This window comes from Equus asinus, chromosome 4 (genome assembly GCF_041296235.1).
Source record: "Equus asinus isolate D_3611 breed Donkey chromosome 4, EquAss-T2T_v2, whole genome shotgun sequence".
Classification (NCBI taxonomy): domain Eukaryota; kingdom Metazoa; phylum Chordata; class Mammalia; order Perissodactyla; family Equidae; genus Equus; species Equus asinus.
The window spans coordinates 51,030,054-51,049,015 of record NC_091793.1 but is presented as its reverse complement, the minus strand read 5'-3'; the positions used below and the strand labels follow the sequence as shown (position 1 = coordinate 51,049,015).

General features: G+C 33.6%; 1 protein-coding gene across 17 annotated transcripts in view; it reads right to left on the bottom strand.

The window, feature by feature from the left end:
* Positions 1-1,784: 1,784 nt before the first annotated feature.
* The window catches only part of PPP1R12A (protein phosphatase 1 regulatory subunit 12A), a 152,494-nt gene continuing 135,316 nt past the window's right edge, over positions 1,785-18,962 (bottom strand). For 10 of the 17 annotated variants that reach the window (XM_070507249.1, XM_070507257.1, XM_070507250.1 and 7 more), the window contains 7 exons: positions 17,210-17,226; positions 15,629-15,764; positions 13,650-13,754; positions 9,638-9,685; positions 6,446-6,496; positions 5,399-5,567; positions 1,785-3,946 (listed from right to left, as the gene is read on the bottom strand). In XM_070507249.1, coding sequence (XP_070363350.1) covers positions 5,433-5,567; positions 6,446-6,496; positions 9,638-9,685; positions 13,650-13,754; positions 15,629-15,764; positions 17,210-17,226 — 492 coding nt within the window. In that variant the 3' untranslated portion in view covers positions 1,785-3,946; positions 5,399-5,432. Of the gene's footprint in view, positions 3,947-5,398; positions 5,568-6,445; positions 6,497-7,217; positions 7,249-9,637; positions 9,686-13,649; positions 13,755-15,628; positions 15,765-15,784; positions 16,837-17,209; positions 17,227-18,962 lie in introns of those variants that run through there. The other 7 variants (XM_070507251.1, XM_044747367.2, XM_014841828.3 and 4 more) reach the window with 4 other exon arrangements.

Below are 18,962 nucleotides of genomic sequence, written 5' to 3'. Positions count from 1 at the left end.
CAAAACAGACCCGTAAGGAAAATTGAGCGTGAGGAAGGGGAGAGAAGGTAACTCTCCTCTTTTTTCTACCACCTCTCCCAGACCTATGAGCTCCAAGGACAGACACTACAACTTACATTATTCAGGACAGAATCTACTAAAATTGCTCATTCTTCCAACTTTTTCCCCTTCTTTTTCTTCAGCCTTTTAAAATGAAAATCTGGTTAATTTCTGTGCCCTATACATTTATTAGAATTTAAGCAGTGAGTGACAAGTTGGGACAGCCTGGCTCAAAAATCTTAATTTAATAAACTTTAGAAAACTTGTAATAAAATTTCAAGTTACTGTAGTAAGATACAATTATTTATGTCACCTTATTATAGAATCTTAAACTTTTGACTCCTCTGTTTTTACTGTGTAATCCAGTCATTTTGTAGGCACGGAACAGCAGTATGACACTGTGTTACTAAGAGAAAGAGCACTCTGCTGTCTACGTAGCACTTAACCCCAGAGAACCCTTTCACAATCAAAGTCAAGAAATCTATTTACTTAGTTACAGAATAAAATAGGAACATAAGTATTTCCTTCTATAGCCAATCCTCTTTGAACAGCAGCTCTCATGCATATGTTAGCCCTGTTGAACATGCACACTCAGATACAGAGACCACACACATACAGTGTAACACATGGAACATCACAGAAAAGACTGCGTATCAGCCAGCTTTCATCTTTGCAACCAAAGGTTTTCATTAGCAAGATCCGGCTAATGGATAGTTAATAACTGTTAATGGAGTTTGCTGTATTCTGCTTATAATGGCAAAGTGAAGGACAACCTACAAGGCCATTATGTCCTATAGGAAATACAAGGTCCAAGTTTGGAGAGAATTTGACCCTCTGGCTGTTTTCTTCTTACAACAACAGACTCAGTGAGTATTGACACTGGGAGGCATGATTGTTTCACATTAGCCAGAAAGACTAACTGGCAATAAACCTTTAAGCAAAAGAATAAAGTAGCCTAATGGATTAGTGAGCATCTACTTTACTTTTGTATCAATACTGTCCTATATAGTTCTGCACATGCTCTCACTTGGCTTTGAAGTATTTGCATGTGGCATTCTTTTTCTAATGCAGGATAAACAAGAACAGTAATAGCTATCATTCTGTGAACACGCATGGGGTAAGTACTAGAAGCAGAAAAAAACAGACTTCTTGTTGTATTAATTTAGTGAAACACAGGTTTACTATAAGTCCGCTACCAAAGTTCCCATGAAAGTGCCTCCTATGTAGTTACAGACGCGTTAGTAGATTGGGGTTGAATCTTGAACAAATCTAGATTGGAGAATGATCTAGCATCTTCCATTTCAACGGACTATTATCTTTATATGTATTCCCAAGCCTACGTTTGCAGCTAAGAAAGAGCACAAGTTTAATTTAGAAACCACAAATGTTTATGTAAATGAAATCTTGTGCTACAAAGCTACTACCTTGAAACTCACTGTTGTCATTATTTTTACCCACTTATTATCATAAAACACTAGTTCTCAGAAGCTGCATACACATAGCTTTATGTAAAATATATAAACATTTGTCCAAATTGATACACACATTGCATAAATATGGCAATTAAGATTGCATTTACAGATGTGCATGTACAATGTTGTGCAAATTATCACAATATTACAATTTCAAAAATTATTCAAATTGGAATCCAGCTAAAGCAATTAGTGAAAAAAATACCCATGCAGAATTTAAATATCTCAGAACAAAATTTAAAATGTCTTCAGTAAAAGTTCACACATTTAAAATAGTTTTATTCATTTTATTTGTATATGTCAAAATACATTTTTATTTCCAAAATAGTGGGTTTTGCAACTAGTTTCATGCAGAAACAAGGTCTGCTCAATACTACCAATAAAATCAATATAGCACAGTAGCTGTTCAGTTTTAGATACAAAGAATAAATAACCTAAATACAAAACACTAAAATATTAGAAACATGTATTTAATCATTCTTCACAGGCATCCAAACTTCACAAATATAATCCTTAGCATGCCTAACTGTTGTGCAACCAGAAGGTGTTGCAGTCACTCAAACTGATCAATTATCTGTATATTTTATGTCCACATAAGACCATGGAAATTCTCTATATTCAGACCCACCACTCATACAGTTCAAATATAACCAAAAATAAAATTCCCACAACTATCCTTGTACCTTTAAAAATCAAGAATCCTGAGCTTGGTAGTAAGAGCATAACCTTATATCTTCATAAAACCAATCGAGAGAGGACTTAAAATCCTGCTTACCAAAACACCCTTTCCCAACCCCAAAGTAATCTAAAATAGGCAGTAGAACACAATGACCTTTTAAAATGAAGGGGTACAAATTCACATTTAATATAGTACACAATACAATCAATAATACACTCGGCTGCTGTAAGCTTTGCAATGTACAATTTGCCCAAATGGCTGGACTGTTCAGTGGTTAAGGACACGGTCATGTGCCAGAAAGGTATAACATTTTTTGCATGGTTTAATGAAAATATAAAAGCTATTTGTCCAAATAAAAGCCGTCTTCACTATGTACTTGGTTTTGCTTTTTTCTTTAAAAAAAGGCCACTGAAATGTATAAAATGGTCTGAACATGATGGTGATATCAAAGTCAATGCCTCTTCACATGGCAATAACAGTGCATTTAACATTAACTCACGGGTTAAGTCTGCAAATGATTTCATAGCATCACTTTGGCTAGCACAACAGTTTTAGACAGCACTCAGATAAATATTAGGTATGTGAAATGTGAAGCAATTATCTTATGCAACTTTAATTATGGTTGAATACTATCAAACAAAAACTAAAAGTAAAAGTAAAAGCACTTTACAGTAGAAAACTTTTGTAAAGATAGGGCTCCACAGAATGTGTTACTTTTAAAGTCTTTATATCACATTGTTAGCAAATTTCGTTTTTAACACTATTATGGAGTAGCCTACTTTGTTGAATTGAGAAAATAGTCAAGCATGCCATGTGGTGGTCTAAAAATCAAAACAATACACTTATTTATATGTACAGCATCACTCAGTACCTGCTACAATGAATGTGAAGGTTACAGAATCTAACATCTCATTCTACAATAATAAAAAACAAACAGAAACAAGAAAGTGACCAATGAAGGCAGAAAATAGGACTTAAAAGAATCTAATCTCCATTGACTTTAAAGCATTCATATAAGAAATAAATGCATATTGCACAAACAGTGAAAGCAATGTTCCACCAAGCAATTCGGTTCCAGGTGGGAGACGACACAGCATCAGCCTGACGCACGACAATGACCTCAGAAGGGTAAGTGTTCTTTTCTGTAAAGGAGAGAGCTGTGAAAACATAGAAGAGGCTGCCACATGGAGAGTTAGAAGGAAAAATACAAACCCAAACTTAGATGGAAAGCAAAACAAATTAAATATTGAAAAACTGGAAACTGTGGCACATCAAAAAAATGCTGAATAACTGTCTTCTGTGAAAGCTGAAAGTTTTTGTTGACACAAAAGTATTTATGTACAACTAAGGCTTACTGGTTAAATATCTGAGGCATATCTGGCCTTGAACACTTTCCTTATATGCTGGAGCTGTAAACAAGTTTTCTCAGTCATTAAAAAAAAAATCTTCTCAGCAGCTGCATTAACATGAAACAATGGTCTTGATACAAGAAAAAAAAAAAAAAAAACCCAGATAATTAAACAAAACAAAACTCCTAGATAAGAGGGCATTTGGCAGGATATCCGAAAATGACAGTCTCCAAGGATTCTTCCCAGGCTTCCAGTGACTGTCAATTATGGTCCGCTGGGTTACTAACGTGTGCAATTCCATTACTTGCTGCTTTTTTTTTCTATTTGGAAAGTTTGCTTATAACTCTGATCAAGGCCCCATTTTCATCCTTTAGCCTCTGGTTGTCTGCTTTTAGGTCTGGTAACATCTATGAGGGGAAAAATAGAACAAAAAATTTTACTTCAGTAGAAAGATAAAATATTATTTTTAATAATGTTATATTTTCACAAGACACGTGAACAAGCTTGTCAGTTATATATATTTCTAGTGGCTAAAACATATATCAGGAAGAAAGAAAAAACAAACCCCAATTTGTGAAGCTAATTAGTTTAATAAATGACGGAATGAAAGTTTATTCTCCCAAAGTTATCAATTGAAATGTAATAAATCACTTGATATTATGACTCACAAGCACACATATTAGAACAGCCAAGAAAATGAAGCCTGTTTTTGTTAGAATAGGCTCTTCAAAGGCAGTTCCTTTAGGAGTTCCTGCCAGCACCTTAACTAAGGCCTTTTGCTTTATTTACGTCAGACCTCAAACGATAATACTTCCTATTATTCTATAAGAAAACCAGCCTATTTAGGAAAAGTTCTGAGGGAGTTAGACTTGTTCTAAATTATTAAAATTTCTTAAAGGATTCGCCTATAGTACTAAGTTTAAGTGCATAGTACAATGTCTGGTCCAAGATAAGTGCTCATTAAATGGTCACAAAGCAATTATTACTAACATTAGAACAGTATAAAATAATTTATAAGCCAAAGTAGTAAGTCTGTGTTTACGAAAATATCCAAGCACAGAAAAAAGAACCAGAATTTGAAGCAAACAGAAAAAAACACCCTCACACCCTCAAAACAAAGCAAATCAATTTTCTCTTTTACAGACAAACTGAAGGAGGGGGTGGAAATGTTGTAAGTTAACTGGATTTTCCACGAGGAATGATTTAAATTACCTGTGCTGTGCCAGATTTGCTAGGAAATGGAATAGCTTATATTCTGGACCTTAAAGCATATTTTCCAAGTCCGCTTTCCTCAGCTTTCTCTGAAACTTCTATCTGCAAAACTACCTTAAACAAAATCTTTATGAAGAAATTTTATGTGGAACCAATCAATTCTTTCCTGTGTTCAGAATGTATGGATACAAAATACAGTAGTCTGAAGTTTATGTATTAGGATACTTCTGTAATAGAGAACTAAGTGAATATTAACTACTATGGTTCTGACTGAAAATGACATTATTTTGAAAAACAGATTAATCTTAAGTTGTAACATATATTAACATGTAAAATACATGTTATACTGTTTATGTTCTATTATCTTTCTAATAGTTTTAAACAGCCTTATTTTTAAGCCCTAAAATATTTGTAGAGTCAGAAACGTGTACAAGCTTTGCACAAGTGCATACAAGTCCTTTATTTAAATTCCTAAATCATTCCCTAAGTTTACTGTAGTTTATCAATCGTGATATACAATTAGTGACACTTTCTAACATTCTGAGAAGCCATGCATAATTAAATAGTAATATGATAAGCTCCAGACACAATGGCATTAATTTGTAAAAGTGAGCTCAAGACACGCTTACTAATACAAAAACACCTGCCTGGCTCTACCAAGAAGAAGGATGAAACTACAAATTATAGGTGCACAGACTGCAGTTGCCTACAGAACCCTGAGCGCTTGGCTACCACTCTTGTCAAGGCCCTATTCTCAGTCAGCAGTCGCTCATTTAACTCTCTCAGAGTTTGAATTTGCTTTATTTGGTGCAGGTTCTGCAGGAATCAGAACATAAAGAAATAGAAAATAAAAAATAAGAAAATGGAAGAGTACAATAAAAGTATAAAGAATCACAGATAACAAATATAAGAAGAAAAAAATTACGACTCTTAAAAGAACATTCCATGAGATTTACAAAGGTAAACAGTGTAGTCCCAAAATTCCATTTCAAACAAAATACATAAGCAAACAAAATCCAGAAAATTTGTCTCCGAAGCCATTCAATAATAATTTTCTAACAGGAAACCAAATAATTCAATGAAACATTTAAGTCTTGAAATTCTAATTCTATGGGCACAATTTCCTATGCATTAGTTTGTTATTTCATAATGTGATAGAGGTATTTTATGCCAGACAATGTGATAAGAGGTAATGAATTAACTATGGTATTTTTTTTTCCTGCAAAGAGTGTTCCTTCAAACACTCTTTCATTCAAAATAAATAGTTATTTCCACAGGTAACGTAGAGTTTGATAAAATATAGTTCTGCCTGTCCACTACTCTAATATCCTTTATTTTCAAAGAAGAACTTTTGTAAATCGATCCCCCGTTCCAGCATTTACTCTCCAAGAAAGAATGTGAAATGTGAAGAAATAATAAACCCCAAATCTTGCCATTATTGTCTAATTTCTTCTATACCTGGAACATCAAAAGTGCCATAAAAATTGATTAACAAAAAGATTTGAGTTTTAAATACTCTCCTAACTCACCTAAAACCTGGATTTAGGAAGAAAGAGAAGCACAAGATATAGATAATTCACAAACTGCACGATCAGCTTTGAGAACAATTAAGGTAAACATAGCATCTGTAACAGTACTGCAAAATTTGAGTTCACAAACAGCACTCTCTCTCACAAGTGGCATGGTTTACTTACTTTGAGCTCTTCTTCCATTTCAGATATTCTTCTTTCTAGAGCTCTTCGTTCCTATATCGATTTAAGGTACCAAAATTAATTACATAATTATCATATTCTTAAATTTTCTTCTAAATCGTGAAATAGTGACACTTTAGAATCGAAAATCAAATCAGGAGCAGTGTAGAAAAAGATGTGATGGCAGTGATGTGTAAAGAGCTTTCCAAAATTTGAGAGAAATAATATGAAATTATTTTTATTCCTTTCTATAGGGTCTTCCTTTAAAGCTTTGCCTTTCTGGTAAGATGATATATAACATGGTCAAACTATTTTTTTAGTTCACATAAAACTTTGGGATAGAATAAACTAATACTCAAGACTGAGGATTATATAATAAGGAAAAAGAAACTCACACAAAGATGCAATTATTCTACAGTGAGAGAAGCAGAAAAGCAAGAAGCAAACATGCCTAAACTATGTGTACTTTAAAGTTTCAAAAGGATCTGAGGGAAGTTCATCTCCTGCACATACAATGTTTACTAGCCATTATTTATCCAATCAATTTTATAGCTTGTATTTAGGTTGACACTGTGTGTAGCATTAATGCAGTGAATCTAATGAAGAAGCAACTGCAGCATTTTAAACTCCCTCATTTCAAAGAGTGACAGGCAAAGGCAACATACATTATTGCAGTGTACTGTTTTCCTCTCCCTCAAATAATAAGCATTCTAGGGTGTTACGCAAAAGCAAGCAGCAGTAATTAATGTGCTGTAAAACTTCGGTTAGGTCATACCGCCCAGAAGATACTGACTCTTGCCGGTCACCTTTCAGATACAAACCATTTAAATTTAGTTTAATCACACTGAAACTGTTTCCAAGACATTCTTTCCCAGATAATTAATTAATGTTGCTATTTAGTAAAGCAGTACATTTACTGTAAATGTTAATATTTTTAGAGCATGGAATTTTAAAAAATAGATGGAATCCTACTCATAGTCTCATAAGTACCATGTTATTCCATTATCAGCATGTTTAAACATTATTACATAGACAACAATGTTATTTTCTATAAACAGACATTTCTCCTAGTTAATAATACAGCCATGACAAATTCATAAACACAACTGTACTTCTCAAAATACTATGACATACAGTGTCATATCTGATCCTCATAACTTTGTGACATATCACAAATAGCACATTTCCTCCAACTCACAGGTAACCTCCCCATCATCCTCAATTTTATTAGGTGCCTTTAAGATTCTAACTACTTAGGGGAAAAGCAAGACAAAAAAATTATACCAGATTGCCTTGTTGACAAATTAACAATTGCAAAGTTGCAGGCAATTTCTTATGATTGACAAATAAATTTATTAACATAAAAAATATGGTTAAGAGAAAATGCATGTAAAGTGCTTAGCTCAGTGCCTGCCTGGTACGTAAGAGAGTGCTGAATAAACGTTAGCAGTTATTATTAATACTATTATTACCAATGTCTTAAATTGAGAGTGGGTTAGCTATTTCATAATTTATCTGCATTTGACAGGCAGAAAAAGAAGGTAAGGTGAGAATGTCAGAATAGGAACATGTGTGTATCGTGTGTGCATAAGCCTAGATAAAAAAAAAGGATAGACATCAAAATATCAGGTATCTCTACATGACAGAATTATGATTTTATTTTCATCTTTCGTAAAAATTTTTGTAATAAACATATTACTTTCACAAGAAAAACTAAATATTCTTCAAAAATGTAACTGTCTCAAAAAATAAATTTTTGATTATATTCTGTTATCTATGTCTTTCATCTCAACAATTAGTATAGATAATAGAGAAGTAATTTTTATTATTTCCGCACATCTTGGATATAATATTCAGTAACAGTTATATTGTGAAAGGATATAATAATCAACATTAAATTTAATAAAATAAGTGATTCTAAATTTTTAGCAATTACTAGTTACATCAATAGTTTTTGAAATGGCCCAGAACAGTAATTTTTAAAACTTGCTGAAATCATAGTAAAACTAACAGTTATTACAAGGTACAATTTAGTAAATGACAGATGTTAACAGACTGTATTTACTTACATATTCTGTACTTTTTATCATTTCTCTTTTTTTGGTCAAAAAGGTAAATCGGCTATTTTTAAGATGTAATGGGAAAAAATGTTTTTATATCCAATGTTCCTGATTATTTATTCTTTGATCTAGAAATCACGGCTACTCAGGATGTAATTTCTTCTCTGGCTGAGATCTTACAAGTCTAGCCACCACTCACTTTCACTACACACTCTTTGAGCATTTTAACTTTTGATCATTTATACATTCTCAATTGCTCAGATTAAACTTGTAGAGTTATTCCTATGGCCACTGCCAGACCCCTGAGCAATAAATAATAATAATAAATGGAGAGAAACACAAGTGAATATATCATAGCCAGATAAAAAATTGTAGAAAGACATAAAATAGCAAAAGGATTTTCTCATAATCATTTTTTTTGTTTAAAATAACCTACTTAAATATTTATACTCAAAATTAAAGTATTATTAACTTTAAAAAGAATTTCAAAATTTGATGTCCCCCAAATCTTTAAAAACTATACTTCAAGAATGGAAGTACTTCAATTTTGCAAAGCACTAAACTAAATGTATATATGATTGAAATGTTTTAAGGATATCATCACAGAAAATCAGAGTGATAAATGGCATTCCAAAAATATCAGATTCACTATCACAATGTATATAGTTCACAATCAAGGCAAGATACTTTTCTTAATCTATTAAAAGAATAATATGGTAAATTAAGTTTCTTTAACAAGGTAATCTCACACCTAGAGAGACCCCAGAGCACTCTATAAAGAAGCTGGGCTAGGGCCGGCCCCGACAGCACAGTGGTTGAGTTTGGTGCGCTCCGCTTTGGCGGCCCAGGTTTGGTTCTGGGTGCGGACCTCCTCCACTCGTCTGTCACTGGTCATGCTGTGGGGGTGGCCCATAGACCAATAAAAGAGGAAGATTGGCAACAGATGGTAGCTCAGGGTGAATCTTCCTCAAAGAACCTAAGCTAGAAAACATTCATAATTAAATTAATGAATATTAATTTAAACTAATTAAAACTACCATCCATAAAAACAAAACCAAAGGAAACAAACCTACCATTGCTAACACAAAAGAATAAAGGGGAAAATGATTACTTATTCAATAAGACGGACACTTACCCTTTTCTCCATTTCCAATAGTGACCTATCAGCAAATCTTTCTTGTCTCTGAAAGAAAGCAAGAAACATTAAAAGGGATATAAATACAATAAAGATGGGGAGGGGGTGGAGGGAAGACCATGTTAACTCTCCTCTAGTGCTGTGAAAAGAAATCACACTATTCAGGTGGAGTAATACACAGGTTTGAGTAAGGGAAAGAGAAAACAAGGTTTGTAATGAAATAATAAAGAGTTAAAGGAATGCTTAGAAATAGAATGGTCTCCACACCTCTCATGGTCTATTTATCACTTTTTCTCAGGTCTTCACAGAGTTTAGCTGGGGGTCAGGATGAGTGAGTACTGTGGAGCAAAACCCAAGACATCCTAGTTTTCCCTCTGATGCTCCAACTGTCTGCTTTCCTACACCACCAGGAGGAGTGGCTGCTAATCTGAATGGTCAGATTCCAGGACCTTGACTGAAATATAGTTTTGACCAGTTTGAGCGACTCTGTATGCATGCAGCCAGACCAGTAAACTTGTCTTTTTGTCCTCTCTCACAGCTATCTGAGTCCTGCTCGCTCACTCTCTCCTTTTCTTTTCCAATCATCCTCGCTTCAAAATTTGTAAGAAGGTTCATACCCACTGTCACTTATAAGAAATCCCAACTATATAGCTTTTCTTCTCCTGGTGAGCTCAGGTCTCTTTCTTTTTCTGCTTCCTGCATTATGCGATCAATTCAAAGTTGATAAAATCCTGAGATTTCGGGCATGGAAAGGATCCTTGGAATTTTAAGCCACATGTTGCACCCAATACCAGAGAGCTCTGCATATGGATATTGAGTACAGGCCCAGTTAAAAACAAATGGTATCTTAGTTCTTATTTACATTGACCTCTGTACATAAATCTCCCTTGGGAATCCTGGTCAATTCGCTACAAATGAAGTAATCAAATAGCTCATTCCCCAAAAGCCAATTTGCTGAATAACCAATTTTACCAATTTACCAAAAATGGTTTTTGACAACTTTTAACAAGAATGCTTTTTTATGACTAACCACAAAATATACTTAAAAAGAAAAAAATATATATATTTCATCATCAATTAAGCACAATTTCACTGCTTAATATGCTAATTTAAAAAGCATTTCTTTACATAATTTTCTGTCAACCCTTTCAGCATTCAGGTTTTAGTATCATCACGACTTGTTACCAAGTTACGTTTTGATCCTTTTTTCACAATTTCTTTTTTATGGTTATGGAATATTAGATTTAATTTTGGCCAGGTATCCTTTTCTCTGTTGTTTTAAATGGTTTTATGCTTTTGTGCTTACTCTTTCTGGGAAAATAAGTTGATGTATTCCAATTGCTTATTGTTAGAAATCAAATCCAGAATTTCAAATGTGATGAGATTGTTTAAGCTAATTCTGATTTCTTTTCAATGTTGTTAAATTTATTTATATTTCAATTGTTAGAAATATAAAACACAGTCTAATATGCCCCTTGAGGATATGCCAATGAATCCTAGAAACACTTAAAAGACTGAACAATTTAAAAATGATATTCAATTCACCTGAAAGAAATGAGAAATAGCTGGGACAATGCCATCACATATAAGTTATTAAAATTTTAGATAGGAAATTAGGATTTTATTGGGGATTTTTTCATATAGGAATATTTTAGCAATTTTATGATTCACATGCCAATTTCTTAGGTACAAAAATGCAATTTTAGTTAATATTTTCGGTAAATATTCTAGTCAAAGCTGTTGAAATCACAATTACTTAAGCCTGGTGAACTGACATTTGACAAAATGATTATTCATCATACCAATTTCTGGAAAATTAGCCTATTTCCCTCCCTTGGAGACTGTACAGGGAGGAGGTAGCTGGGCTAAGGCAGAATTCAAGGATTTTAGATTCCCTTCATTAAATACTATCAAACAGACCTAAACTTCAAGAGTAATTCTTAACAGGATAATGGTTCCCTTGGAAAAATTCCATGTGACTATCAAAACTGCCACCACTATGTATACATATTCATGAATAGCTATGGAAGTCATGCTAACAAAACAAATCAGGTGGAAAGATTCACTCTAGACTTAAAGGCTCAGATAAATACTCTAAAGTTGAATAAAAAGTTTAATGCTTGTCAGTTTTACTTTTACATATATCCCTAAGTTTTTAAATGACATTTTCACAGTTCTTCCAACTAAGACATTAACTTTGAATATTTACTCAATATCTTATACTCTGAATTACCTTTCCCATTATTATTTAGTATATTGGGCATGATATTCAGAATGCCTGCTAAGGCAGAAACTGTCATACTTTTGAATCCAGTGACTTGTTTCTCTGCCAGAGTTGACAGGATCAGAAACTGGTACATGACCCAAAGGCAGCTTGCTATAGATTGTCCACTGTCCTATGAAATGGTCACTAACAGGACCATGAGCACTAACCAGACTGCTCGATACTGGTAATAACTGGCTAATTCTATCAGTTCCTCTCTCGTGGAGTTTGAATGAGATACACAGAGGAAGAATTAGATGACAAGAGTAGACAGAGGAGCTGAGAAATACAGAGAAGGCAGCAAGCAGTGGAAACACAGATACACTGAATCACCATAATGAGAGAACACTACAGTAGGGAGTGGTGGACATTTTTATTTAGAAAACATTATAATAAAAATCTCTAGAGCTGAAGACATTTTCAGGAAACTAGTTATGATATTTTTATGTGTGGAGGCTCACTAAACTACTAATGCAACCTGAAGAATGATGACATTCCAGCTTACCATAAGTCTAAGTGTAAGCCAGCAAGTTTTAACTTGTGTGACATTCCAAGTCTTTATGACACCTGGCTATGAAATGTGTTTTTGTTTTGCCTTATTTCTCTGTGTATCTTTACAGTGAATCTTCATCAACTGATGGAATCTGAAGAGCCTTCATAACCTCATAAGGTTAGTGTGACCCCTGGAATTTTAGCAGTGTCCACAGTGCATAGACAATTGCTTCACAACATAATGGTGGTTAACAACAAGGACAAAAAGGCACCTGGTAACAAGTTTACGTTCAACATAGGGACTTAATTTAAAAAATTATGAAAAAGATGAGTGTGAAAGAATGGTCAAAGAAAGTATGCAGTCTCTCTTATAGAACTGGAGATACCATTTTAGATCAGTGCTTTCAAACTGGATTCAAAGAGTTGTAATGCAGGAATGTGTTTATGCTAGAAAGTCTCATGTCAAAATCAAATAAGTTTGTTTCCTTAAAAATTACAGGACCCTTGAGAGCCTTTAACATATAAATAGACCCTGTAAAATCTCCAAGACGTAGACTAGATGTAGACAGTACTTCCCAAGTTTCTTGGATCATAAAGTTTTTCTATTTTTGGAAAGGAGTCAAGAGGAGGAGGAGGAGAAATGAGTCTATTACTATCTTCTAGAACTAGTGAGCCACGGAAAAAGAGTCTGGGAAACAATTTCTAGATCATACGCATCCTAGATTATATGTACAAGGTTGCAATCCCAATCTCGTTGTCTAAAATCCGCTCCTCTAAGCTGTTGTATAGAAGGAAGGTAAAAGGAGTTATGACTAAAATTACCTACTGCCAACATTACTATGTCAAATCATTTTTTTTGAATGAACAGGAAATATCCATAATGAATAAAAATTACTGTAAAGAAATTTTATGGCTTTAAGAAGATTTTGTATAGATGCTTTTAATGTCTTGCTACATTGGTATGCTGGAAATAAGCATTTAGATCCTTCATGTACCACAACATAGGTATTAAAAGGCTTAAAAATACTTCAACTTTCTACTATTAGGCTATATTTCTATATTTTTCATTTACTTTAGAAAAAAATAAATGAAGTTATTAGTAAACTGTATCATCCTGACTCCTTCTTGTTAATAAATAAGCTATTATCAGTAACCAAACTTATGTTTAGAAGACTAGAGAATATTTCAGTGCAATTTCTTAGACAGAATAAATCACAACCATTTCTTTTACAGTAACAAAGAGAAAAAGGTACAAACCTGGGTGGCCTTTTCTAATTGCAATTTAAGATCTGTCAGTTCCATATTTGTATCATGTAGCTGTGCTTTCAGCTTTTCATTTTCAGCTAGAATTTGTTCATAAAGCTATAAAAATTAGAGGAGAAGAACAAATTACTTTTCTGCTTTCCTAGTATTTTAAGAAGATTTCCTGTTAATTATTTTGCAATATTAAGAACAGAAAGATTAATGTAACATTTGAGCTATTAAAGGATGCATTAAAAATATATTTCAATGCTTTATGGTTCCAAGGCAGAAATTTTTGGTTATGCAACTATGTTTGTTCCACATAAACACTAAAAGCTAGTTCCAGTATTTAAAATTTAAGACTTCATTGAAAAATCTGACTTTCCAGTTTCCACTAAAAAAAATTCAGTTATCTGATAAAGAGGGACCACATATCTGCACAGCAACTACAGCTGCATCTAAGGAGCCACTGCGATCTTTACTTGGGGTCTGTTTTTCTGCCTATCGTTCCCTCTTGAACTCCTGAGACTGAGATGGAGTATCAGTTGCATTTATCATTATACTTGTATTATTTTTATTAAAGTTAAAAGGAAAGTGAAATATTTCTTGAACACTTTCATAACACTTTCTTTCTTTTTCCCTCATCTCTACTACCACCATCACAGATAGCTACAATCATCTCTTATCTAGACTATTCTAATATTAGAATTGTTCTCCTGACCTCTGTTTTACACATAGCAGCAAGAGTTAACTTTTCAAAATGACAATCTCATAATTTTCATAAGCCAACCATTCTGGTAATCCCCATACATTAAAGATCCCTTGAATGGTTTCCCATTGTTCTCAGTATAAGGATAGCCTTAAAACAGCCTGTAAGGGGGACATTGTATGGTCTGCTCCCAGCTACACATCTAGCTGCAATCTCACACCACCATCCCCTCTGCTCTACTAACCATGATGAAAATTTAATTACTTCGACGCATCACATACCCTTCCACTACCAGGTTTAGGTGATTGCAGTTCACTCCATCTTTTTTTTCTCCCACTGTTGCCATCTAATTACTAACCAGTCTTCTCTTCTTGACTGAAGCTTCACTTCCTTAGGAAATCCATCCTCAGGCCCTGTCACTTTCCTTTGTTACACACTTTTATGAAACTGTTTCTTTACTTCAGGATAATTGCTTCCACTTTTAAATTATGCATTCATTAGTAGGATGTATGATAATGTCTGTCTCTCACTACATGGAAGATGCTCATACGAGAGGGACAGCATCTATCTGCACTGCCCCTGAGTAGAAGTTCACTACTTAGCACAGTTCAGTGTTCAGTTCTTTCCTGAATGAATGACTGAATCTTATTCATAATGTAAACTGACTTTCCTACCCTTGCTGATTTGGCTTTTAAGAAAGTGAGTTAGCTGCCATATACCTGGGGACGTGTACAAATACCACAAGCCTTCTTTTTCTCCAACAAACTTCATCAGGTTTATTTCAATCTCATATTAAGAAGAATCACGACAGTCAGAATCCTAGACTGCTGAGCTTCCAGGATAATTCTTAAGAGCACTTGAGCTACCGCAAGTTTTTCAGCTACCTAGGAAAACTTATACTCTCCCAGAGAAGCCACATGTTTTGTGTGGCTTCTTCCTAGTAACAAATAGACAAAGAAAAGTGTGTGTGCATATGCACACAAACCTCCCCTTACCCGCCCGCCGACCTACTCAATCCCCCTCTTCAGTTTAATGACAGTATGACAGTACCGGCCTGAGATACTGCCATGTGAAATAAAGTCCTGGGTACTTTTCCCTTTCCTCTAAAAAACAAAAAAAACCCAGCTATTTATATTCTACTTATGATTAATTGTCCAAAACTGAAAATTAAAGTAAGTTATTTCAAGACACTGATTTCATTATGAGTTTCTAGGAATAATATTCAAACATAAATATCTCAACAAACAGATTACTTTTAATTAAATGTCACTCAATAACCAAGTACCTTTTTAAAGTCAGTTGAGTCATCCCTCTCTAGCCTGCTACCGTGAGGTTTTCTTTCTTCTACGTAACCGTAGGATCCAGAGCGACCCAGCAAGGAATCATAGCGATCACCAGCTGACGTGGAAGTGGTTTCATATCTTCAAAAGATGAGTTTAAGTCAAAATCTTTATAATAGGCTTTCACAACTTACATTAGCATGTATCCTAGTATTTATTAACTTTGATATTCCAAAAACAGTAGGTAACATTCTGCCCCCTGTTATTTAATCAACTTTTATAATATATAATAAACGGGAATTTATTTTTAATACTACTAATTTCCATTATTTGAGGAAGGGATTCAATATTTCTATATCTGAAAATCAAAAGTGGTTTTACATCATGATAAATTATTTCAACAATTTTAAATTGTACATATTTTTTCACATTTTAACATCTCTGAAATCAGAATGTGGTTTACAATTGATGGTGTATTATAGTTTAACTGGTAGTACTTTCCCTTGTTTTAAGTAGAATATAATTCTAATTTAAAATTGGTAACAGTCTATCCAGAGTGATAGATAATAGGTTTGTCCTAAAGAAAAACAATATCTCTCATTTGTAAATGAGAATTCTCATATTATCTGGTTCTGAATTTAGGTTACCTTTTCTGATAAATACCACTGCCTCTATATTTCAAGTCAGTAGAATTATCAGTACAGTCGGCCCTCCGTATATGAGGGTTCTGCACCCAGGGATGCAACCAACCATGCATTGAAATGCCTTTATGATGGTTGGGCCTGTGCTTAACACCTACAGACATTTTCTTCTTGTCATTATTCTCCAAATAATACAGTGTAACAACTATTTACATAGCATTTACATTGTATTAGGTATTATAAGAAATCTAGAGATGATTCAAAGTACAAAGCAAGATGTGTGAAGGTTATGTGCAAATACTATGCTATTTTATACAAGGGATTTGAGCATCTGTGGATTCTGGGGTGGGTGGGGGCACAGTGTGTCCTCAAACAAATCCCCCCTCAGCTACCAAGGGACAGCTAGATATAAAAATTTGTTCTTGGGTTTACAAGGCTTTGGGTAACAATTATGGGCAAGAGAAAAGGAATGGAGATTAGATTCAAGGATATCGTGGAGGTTTTCTGAAAAGATAAGCGATTTTGAGCTGGATAGATGACACTTCTTAGTGTCTGCATTGAATTTCTTTCATCTAAAGTAGGAATAAAAGAGAAGATTCTGATAGCCAATAAAATAAATTTCTGGTGGGTTTCATTAGCCCCTGATGTTAATAACGAGACAGTCAATGTTGAAGTAACTTAGGAAGCTTAGGAAAACTTAAGAAAGTTATCACTGTTTTAAAGACTTAGGAAAAATATTCTTTCTTAGTGACTTAGTGTGACTACTGAACTAGACGTAAAGCCTTTGACAAAGAAAGCTGGTAACAGCTATTAGGTCATCTAAGTATCTATACATTTTTATTACTCAATTCTATCAACTTACAAAATCCACGAATATCTAGCAATATATTTTTAGAAAGGATAAAAATGAGAAAAAAGTCAGTACAAAAAAGAAGTAAAACATACCTAGAAATGGAATCCGTCTAGAAAAAAAGAGAAACAAACATAGGCAGGCTAAGTTCCTACTCTTTCATTAAGGTAACTTACTGATTAGTCAAGTAAATTTAACATAACACCAATACTGTTTTCACACCATTAAACTAACATCTATTTACTACTTACATTTTAACTGTAATGTGGTTGCTTTTAAAAATAAGTTCTAGAACACCAGAGGCATTGTCTATTTTTACATGCACAACACCATACAGTTAAATTTGGCAGTCTATGGTCTTCTTTTGTGAATTCCTACAAATGCCACTATACATTATTTTTTAATCAGAAGAAAAACTGAGAGAATAAGACACATATCCATTACTTATACCCAGTCAGCAGGAGAAAGTAACATATTTACATGAAGGAATGTAAAGTTTACTATGCGACATCTATATCAAGTTTACTATGTGACATCTCAAAGCAGCAATTTTTCTCATTTTTCTGTTTTGGAAATCCAGCTACACATTCCTTCAAAGTTTAACAATTAGGGGATAGGAAACTATGATTACTTTAATTTTCTCAAGCAAGTGGTACGCTATATTGAAGTTCCAATAACTTTTTTTTTTTTTTTGAGGAAGACTGGCCCTGAGGTAATAGCCGTGCCCATCTTCCTCTACTTTATATGTGGGATGCCTGCCACAGCATGGCTTGATAAGCAATGAGAAGGTCCCCACCAGGGATATGAATGGGCGAACCCCGGGCTGCTGAAGAGGAGCACGAAAACTTAACTGCTGCACAACTGGGCCGGCCCCTCCAATTAACTCTTCTTATCCAAATAGTGAAATAATTAATACAATAAAATAGTCTTATTGGGGGCCAAAGCAGTACTTTTTTGATGGTCATCTTTAACTGTTCTCTTTCTATTGGAACACTCACTGAATCTATACTTTTCTATAAGGTAACTATTCAGAAATGGTTTGTTAAATTCTTGAATTTAGATATTTGTATTTTCCCATTATATTTATCTTCAAATGCACTGTAAAATTACTGGGTTCCTTTGGGACAACCTGAAGTCTAATTTGGACTAAAAATGTCGTACTAAAAACTACTTAAATTTCCTTTGCAAAACCAATTTTGTACTTGCTTCCTATTTTTTTGATGTAATAGTTTATTTATTCTTTAGTTTTATAACAACAACTTTGAAGTTAAATTTCAATTTTCAAGATATCATTCAAATTCATAAGCTGCTAAGAGAGTAGATCTTGAAAGTCCTCATCACAAGAAAAAAATTTGCAATTATGTGCAGTGATGGATGTTAACTAGACTTATTGTGGTGATCATTTTGCAATATATACAAATACTGAATCATTATTTTGTACACCTGAAATTAATATAATATATGTCAATTATATCTCAATAAAAAGAAAGAAAAGAAATAAACAAGATATCATTCAAATTCAGGAAAATATCCATGCGTGAAATAAAATGTGCACATATCAAACAAGAAGATCACATTTCACCTCAGTTTGCACTGTGACTTAAATTTTTAAGAATAAATAATAACTCCAACTAGTCAAACAAATCACTCAAATTCTATTTCTTTGTCTTTAAAAATCATAGCACTGTCATTGGTTATATTTTGTATTTTAAAAATTTTTGTAAAAGACACGTAACATAAAATTTACCATCTAAACCACTTTTAAGAGAATAGTTCAGTAGTGTTAATTATAGTCACATTGTTGCACAACAGATCTCGGGAACTTTTTCATCTTGCAAAACTGAAACT